The 8,508-nt window shown below is 45.1% G+C and overlaps 2 protein-coding genes across 2 annotated transcripts in view; one reads left to right on the plus strand and one right to left on the minus strand.

Moving 5' to 3' along the window:
- RIMKLA (ribosomal modification protein rimK like family member A) overlaps positions 1-8,447 on the minus strand; it is a 30,238-nt gene extending 21,791 nt beyond the window's left edge. The window contains exon 1 of the mRNA XM_049617378.1: positions 8,243-8,447. Within this exon, the coding sequence (XP_049473335.1) occupies positions 8,243-8,405 (163 nt within the window). The 5' untranslated portion in view covers positions 8,406-8,447. The remainder of the gene's footprint in view (positions 1-8,242) is intronic.
- The window catches only part of LOC125913688 (translation initiation factor IF-2-like), a 21,207-nt gene continuing 21,102 nt past the window's right edge, over positions 8,404-8,508 (plus strand). Inside the window, exon 1 of the mRNA XM_049618879.1 lies at positions 8,404-8,506. Coding sequence (XP_049474836.1) covers positions 8,404-8,506 — 103 coding nt within the window. The remainder of the gene's footprint in view (positions 8,507-8,508) is intronic.

Below are 8,508 nucleotides of genomic sequence, written 5' to 3' on the forward strand. Positions count from 1 at the left end.
GCCAAACTTTGACCCCACTTTGACCCTAGGAACTACCATGTGTAGATCCCTGTTTTTTACTGCCCCTCGCTTCAGACCCTCACTTCCTGCCTTAACCTATTTAAATTTCATAGGAAAGCACCGTAGCATGCATCTTCAAATCTACGGTACATCCTCAGATCTTGCACCTAGTTTTTGCCTGGCTGAACCACATCCCTGGTTAGACCAATCCAACTCTGCCTACTTCGTGTTCCCTCCTGTGCAGTGGAACATGAAGAAAAAAATACAAAAACCTGCCGACTGGTCTCAAGGGCATTCTTACTGCTGCCTGGCAAGCACCCTATTTCCCTGGTCCATTCACTCTCCCTGACCCTAAAGAATGATTTCACTTTCTCTTCTTGCTACTTTCTCCCTCCTTATTTCAATGAGAGAAACTGAAGCAATCAGAAAGGAACTTCCCTATAAGCTCCCACAAGCACATCTATCCATCTACTGGCACCTGGGCCATGTAGGTTATCTTCCCTCTTACAATGGCTGAAGCATCCTTGCTCCTAGCTTAGGCCAATTCCTTGAAATATGTAACAGATCCCAATCCCTCCTTCTCACTTATAAAGCACTGCTCCAGCAATCCACCTCCCCTGCATCACCAATTTCTCTCTCTCTACTGGATCATTCACACCAGCATATAACACACTGCTTTTTCTGTCTTAAGGAAAGACTCTCAAACCCATCTCCCCTTTGAGCAAGGTCTTAGTCAGCTAGGCTATTACAACAAAATACCACAGACTGGGGGGCTTAACCAACAGACATATATTTCTCACAGTTCTGGAGACTGGAAATCTGACATCAGGGTGCCAGCACGACTGGGTTCTGGTGAGGGCCCTGTTCCTAGCTTGCAGATAGCTGCCTTCTTGCTGTATCATCAGAAGGCAGAGAGAGAGAGAGAGAGAGAGAGAGAGAGAGAGAGAAAATTCGGGGGAGAAACAGTTCAGTTCATAGCAGGCTACTAATTCATTTTTCACCTTCCCTTTATAACAAAACTCCTAAGACAGTGCGTATATTCATTGTTTTCCATTATTTCATGAAGCTTCTCTTATCAGAGACACTAATGCTAACTCCATGTTGCTAAATCCAATGGTCCATTCTCACTGCTCATCTAACCTGATCTATCAGCAAACTCTGACACAGTCTGATCACGTCTTCCTTCTTTAAATACTTTCCCCACTCTGCTTCCAGGACATTCCTCTCTCCTGGATTTCTTCATCCCTTATACTTAGGTTCCCTTCCTGGCTGCTCCTCATCTCCCCAACCACTAACTGGAGTGCCTCAGAGCCCAGTCCTTGGACCTCTTCTCTTTTCTATGAAATCACTCCCTTGATAGGTATGTGGAGATGCTTCTACTTTTGATATCTTCGGGCCAGGGCTTTCCCCTTTATCCCAACTGATATAACAGACTGCCTACTTGACATTTTCACTTGGATGTCTAATGGGCATCTCAGTCTCGGTCCTGATCCTCACCCCCTGCTCAAACCTACTCCTACATCCTTTCCAGGTGGGTAAATGGCAAACTTTATTCTTCTAGCTGCTCAGGACAGACACATTGGAGTCCTCCTTGACTCGTCTTTCCTGAACATCCAACATCTGATCCAGTAGGCAAATCCTGACAACTCTGTCTTCAAAATCTACCCCAAATCCAGTTACTTTGCACCTCCTCCCCCGAAATCATTCTAGTCCAATGATCGTCATCTCTCACCCGAATTGTAGCAATGACCTCAGCAATCTCCCTGCTTCTGCCCTTGGTACCATCAGTCTGTTCTCAACACTGTGACCAGAGTGACCCCGTGACCATAAGGCAGGTCATGTCACCCCTCTGCTCAAAACCCTTCAATGGATTCCCAGTTTATCCAGAGTAAAATACAAAGTCCTTCTATGGCCCACAAGGCCCGATATATTGGCTCTTCTCCCCTCACTCTCCACTTCTCTGACCTCCTCTCAGGGCCTGCTCCTTGGCTCACTCTGCTCTGGCCATACTAATTGCTTTGCTACTCCCTCTTGCCTAAACTACTCTAATCTCAGATATCTAAATGGCTTGTTTCCTCACCTCCTTCAAGTCTTTAGCTGAACATCATCTCCTAGGTGAGGAACACCCTTCCACCCTATCCAAAATTGCATCTCCTCTCCTGCCTCCAGAAACATGCCATCCCCTTTCCCTGCTTTTTTCTTCTTAGCCCTTTTCACCAACATACTATATATTTTACTTATCTTGTTTGTATCCTATCTCTCCCATCTAGACTCTAATTTCCTGGAAGGGCAGGGATTTCTTCCTGTTTTGTTCTGGTACCTAGAATGATACCTTACACATAGTAGGTAGTCAACAGGTATTTGTTCACCAAAAGAATGAACGAAATCCTAACAATGAGGATGGAGACTGTTCTTACTCTCCATCACATCTCCAGTGCCTAGCACAGTGCCTGGCACAGACTGGGCAGGCAACAGTTGTGAAATGGGAAGGACTGTTGTGAAGATGAAGGCACATAAAAGATATGAAAGCATTAATAACAGAGTTACAGAAATAGCTATTCCATTATTCCTGTTGGTTCCTCAATGCAAAGTAACTAATTTACATTTATCACTTTCTCATGGTGGGGGGGGTCTTCTTGAATTACTTTTATTTTTTTAATGTATGTTTATTTTTGAGAGAGAGAGAGCGCGCAAGTGCGTGAGGAGGGAGGGGCGGGGGGGGGGGGGACAGAGAATATGAAGCAGGTTCATACTGTCAGTGTAAAGCCCAATGTGGGGCTTGAACCCATGAACTGTGAGGTCATGACCTGTGCCAAAGTCGGACACTCAACCAACTAGGCCACCCAGGCATCGCTTGAGTTATTTTTAAGAGTGAAGGATCAAATGGGACTAGATTAAACATTTTAGATCATGTTGTAGTTATGTGTTAAAACAATATAAACCCATAATAAGGTAACGTGTCTCAGGAAAGTGGGTAAGGTTGGCGTACCTAACCACTGGAGAAGAGGGTGGAATGGGGTGAGGCTGGCAATGACATACCTGGATGTCACTGGACTCCCTGCTAATAAGGGGAGTGACAAGGACGTGTGGAGGGATGGGGATTACGTGGACCTTTCTGATGATGGCTCTACCCCTTCCACCAGGCAATCCTAACAAATTTGGAGGAAGTGTTACGGTAACAGCAATAGGTGGTTCAGAACTCTGTAAGTAAGGCTTTGAGATCTACTAAGGACCCCAATGTATTGGTTCTAGAATTCTTTCCAACACAGTTCATGAGGTATCCCTGAAAACTACCGTTAGAATCATAAAGTACACATCCAGTCCATCCTCAGTCCTTGAGGTTGGCCCACGGATATAAATGCAGACCCACGCGATAAGGCGTATCCATTCAGTGCTCACGTCGGTTTAGAAACAGTATATGGCAGATGCTTCCATCCACTCTCAGACTTTTCCACTAGTCCTGTATGGTAGCTTATTCAGATTACAGAGTGTCAGGCCCAGGCTTTGGGCAGAGAGCGAGGTCAAAGATCAACCTCTATGCACAGGTTAGTATGTACCCTTGCCTGCTAGGGCCTCCTTGCACAGCAATGGGAGACCATCCCTTCTCTGTGAGGCCTCTGCCATCTTCTGGAAGGCTGCGACACGACCATTTCATCAAATTCAGTTCGGATTCCTCCCACTCGAGCACTTACATCTAACTCAGCTGATTACAACAAAGAACCAAAGAAAAATATCCCAGAACACCTTAATTTAAAGAACCTGACCTAGAAATTGCCATATGGCCACCAAGGTTTCAGCTCTGAAAGAAAGACAAGGAATGCTGAGTCATTCTGCTCCTAAGAGACAAACTGCCACACACCCTCATTTCCAGGTCAGGTGCATCTTTTTGGTCTCGATGTCTATCCCTGAGTTTGTGACTATACTTGTTTTTTGAGACAATAAACTGCCATTGTAAAGACCTGTGGGTGATCAAAGAACTTAATTTACACTGGTGGCTCTGTCCTCATAGAATGGCTCATCACAAAAACATTTACATGGCCAAAAATGATCTCCCGAACAGAACCTAATTACAGTAAAAGTCTCATACGCTTCAAATTAGCTTCTCATGCCCTTCACTCAATCACCCAAACATTAACTGGAGGCCTACTATGTATGGAGGCCGGCTTCGGAACATACATTTGAGGGATCCCCAGTCGTTTCGGGAGACAAAGAGAAGACAAACTTCGTAAATAGATAAATTACAATAAAATATGATGGATGCTATTTTAGAAAGATACACAATGTTACTTGGCAGCAAATGGGAAAGAGATTGCCTGAGGGGAGGGGAGGGAAGGAAGTTCAAGAAAGACTGTACAGAGGTGAATCATGGGAGCTGAGGATGGAGGAGGAATAAATTTGCCACATGAGGGGCTCCTGGGTGGCTCTGTCCGTTAAGGATCTGACTCTTGATGTCGGCTCAGATCATGATCTCATGGTTTTTGAGATCGAGCCCCACGCTGGGCTCCATGCTGAGCATGGAGCCTGCTCAGGATTCTTTCTCCCTTTCATCCAGCCCCTCCCTCACTCACATGTATTCTCTCTCTCAAAATAAATAAATAAACTTAAAAAAAAAAAGAAAGAAAGAAAGTTTGCCCTGTGAGGGGAACTGCACCAGATGGGCACCTTGGGCCAAGGGAATCGAGTGCACGGGGCACGGGGAAGTCAGTGCAGGTGATGCATGGGGCAGAGTGGAAGAGAGGAAACAAATTTGCTGAGACTGGAGTTCCTGAGCGCTGGTCCTCACTGCCAGCCAGTACTGTGTGCCAGACACCCTAGTGACGTTTTTGAGAGTTAATTTGCAGAAAGAACCTCAACAGCTGCCCGGCACACAACAAACACTACACATATTTTGCTTTGACTCTTACTATGTGCATTTTGGTGACACATGTACCACCACCTTAGCCTGTGGTTAGGAACAATTAAGAAATATTTGTTGAATGAATGAAGAACTTGTGGTTTCTAAGAAGGAACAGAGATGCTACATCCCACGGAAAGGTGAAGGGAAAGTGTTTTCTACAGGATTGCTTCAGTCACCTGAAGGTCATTCCACTCTTCCCAGTGGCCATTCCCACTCACCCCATCCAAAGGTAGGCTGGGGCAGCTAGATCACTGGTTAAAAATACTCATCACAGGGGCACCTGGGCGGCTCAGTCAATTAAGCATCCGACTTCGGCTCTGGTCATGATCTCATGGTTCATGGGTTCGAGCCCTGCATCGGGCTCAGAGCTGACAGCCGGAGCCCAGAGCCTGCTTTGAATTTTGTGTCTCTCCCTCTTTCTCTGTCCCTCCCCCGCTTGTGCACACTCTCTTTCTCTCTCTCTCTCTCAAAAATAAATAAACACTAAAAAAAATACTCATCACAAAACTTTGCATTTGCATGGCATTTTCAGCTTACTTGTATTATCTTGTTTAAAATAACTGCCATCTTTAAATCCTAAACTTTTCATCTCTTGTCTGAATATAACCTGAAATTCTGTCTCTGGATCGAAGGTCCCACTAGCCTCCACAGGGGGAACCTCAGGAAAGAACTGAAGTAATTGGCTGAGGTCCTGCCCATACTGACTCCTGCATCAACCCCTACACTAATCTGAAGAAGGAATGAAGGAAGCAATGGTATGAATGAAGACTTTGTAAAGGTGGTGCATTAAACTCCTAAACTTTAATATCACTTTGAAAAGTCACGCTCTAGCCTCAATGTAATTTAATTCAGTTCAATTCCACATCCACAGGAAAAGGTACTACAGGCTGTGGATGCCCCAGCACAGACTTATTCTGTATCCACAGCTGGAAATCAGACCAGGTCTTTAACTGTCGCTACTGCTGACCAGCTGGGTGGCACTGAGTATCTTTGAGTGTGTGGTTCTTCATTTGTAAAATGAAAGGGTCGGGATGGACAATCCCAAAGGCTTTCCCAGCTCTCACTCAATAATTTTCAAGTGGGAAATGGCATTAATATCAGTAACTATTTCTGTATTTCAAAGCCAGTAAGTTCTAGAGTTCATTTCAGAAGAATACTTGGCTCAGCCAATCATCTTTTCTATAGTTTGACTGCAGAAGAAACTGGGAAATAGAGTGCATATCTTTATTCACTCAAAAATATATATTGAGTGCCTATTATTGTAAGACACTATTCCAGTCATCTCTACAGCACTGAACAAGCAAGCGAGATCACCCTTCACACCCTTCCTTTGGATGGAGGAAATAGTTATCTGATAGGTTTGTTTTATATTATATAAATTGTGTGTGGCTATCTCTGAATTAGCAAAAGATTAAAACTGCTTCAAAAAATACCTGTCTTCAGTTTCTCCTTTAACTAGGCAAATAACTATATTTTCTTCTACTGTAAGAAGAAGTAACTCCTAGTTTGTGAATAGATTGAGCTACAGTCACAAATAAATTCCTATAAACTTTTAAGACACTGAACAGAAGTGTTTAAATGCTTTCTGCAGCACCGAGAATTTAATTTTCTCTTTTTCTGGGATGAATTCTTTAAAATGTTTAAAAAAAAATTTTAGTAATCTCTATGCCCAACATAGGGCTCAAATTCACAACTCCAAGATCAAGAGCCACATACTCTACCAACTGAGCTAGGCAGGCACCCCTAAAAGGGGATTTTAGATACAAAACAGCACTTCCCTACTCTTTCACAGAATGTGTGATGGGTTTACAACAGGAATATGATGTGGAATTTCAATGACTATATCTCAAAAATGGCATCTTTACAAGCTGCAAAATAAAGAAATAAAATGAAGAGCAAACAAACTGACCTTGGGGGTAGAAAAATGTATACTAGATCTAGATCAGTAAAATATAACAGATTGTTCCATTTAAGAATTTTAGAGCTGCAAGAACCACTTAGTTTTATAAACAAGAAACCTGAGATTCAAAGACATAAAGGGACCTGGCCAAGGTAAAGCCAAGATACTTGTTAGTAGCAAAGCTGTGGTAAGAATTCAGCTTTGCAGAACCCTTATTCAGGAATCTTACTTACTCTACGTTAACTGTTAAGCGTTTTAACAAATCGGGAATAGACAGTACCCCTTATAGATGACACATTGCTTTAGATTAATGTGTGACACCTAATGTTTATAGTATATTTCTCCAGCAGGCTATATAATCTGATATTACTTATGAAGGGTTTAGATAAATTTATGGATGAAGCACCTAGAACAGATACATTCTACACAGGTCACATTCAAAATGCCTGTAAGTATCCTGTTCAGAATTTGGAATCCCTTTCCTCTGCTAAAGAAGAGTAACGAATCATGAGCTTATTTAACCAGGTATGACTGAAATATTATGAATGGTGTCCCAAAAAGCACCCTGAACTGGGCCCCAATTCCCCTCACCCCCAGCCCTACATCTGATGCCCCTGAAGTAGCTGGATTACTTCCAGAGTGGAGGCTGGAGCGACTCAAACTGCAAACCAGAGGGAGGTTCCTAAGCCACGGATTCCTGTCACAGACTGCTTGTATTAAAGATAATTAAGAATATCTAAAAACATACTTAACCTTTTGAGGTCACGGTCACAGATGATAACCATGTCTTACCCAAAAAATGTCTCTTGGACACAGCATAGAGAAATCTGAGGCCAGAATGGTCTGTACCTGAAATCTTGGCTTTTCTGGAATCAGAATTCAACTCTTTTAGGAAGGAGGATGAGTTTAAAGAGAAGCCATCAACGGTCCACTCTCCCACTTACATACTCAAGAGGTGACTCCAATCGTAAATGTCTTCCCCTATGTAGGTTCCTAGTCTGGGAATGACATTTATGTAGTGCATTACTGACGCTTACACGCTCCTAGAAAACTTTTAAAAACATTCATCTTAATGGCAATTTTGTAAATTTAGTGAGGGTTTCCATAAAGCTATACTGATAGGGTATGGATGCGAGCGGAATTTGCAAATTTTCCTCGGACCTCCAGACGGCTTCAGGTGAATTCGAGTTCCTCCCAAAACAAAGTCCCCTAAGTACGTGAAATTCCGTTCTCAAATCTTGGTCTCGGAGCAGATGGTGGTGGTCAAAGGAAGCTCTCAAGGTTAGGGGCTTTCTCCAACCCTAGGAGGGCTCGCGGGGGAGGGCGGCTGGTCTGCGGGGCCCGAAGGAGACTTGGCTGGGGGAGGCCCGGGTGCGCGCGCCCACCGGCCGGCTCCCGGGGACCCCGGCGCGCCTCCCCGCCCTCCCGGGGCCCGCCTCGCTCACCGAGGTGGCCGCCGACGATGGTGACGGCGATCTGGTCCATGAGCACCGCCCGGAAGCGCACGTCCTGTTCGGAGCAGCGCTGACGGAGAGCGCGCAGGATCTGCACCTGCGGGTAGTCCTCGCGGATGCGCCGGTCCGTCAGGAACCAGAGCTGGGAGCACATGGCGGCCAGGGCGGCGGCGCCCGGCGCGGCGCGGGCCCCCTCGACGCCCCGGGCCGCTCGCTCGGGCTGGCGGGCGGGCGGGCGGCCGGCGTCCCGGGCGAGC

Source organism: Panthera uncia, assembly GCF_023721935.1.
Source record: "Panthera uncia isolate 11264 chromosome C1 unlocalized genomic scaffold, Puncia_PCG_1.0 HiC_scaffold_4, whole genome shotgun sequence".
Classification (NCBI taxonomy): Eukaryota; Metazoa; Chordata; class Mammalia; order Carnivora; family Felidae; genus Panthera; species Panthera uncia.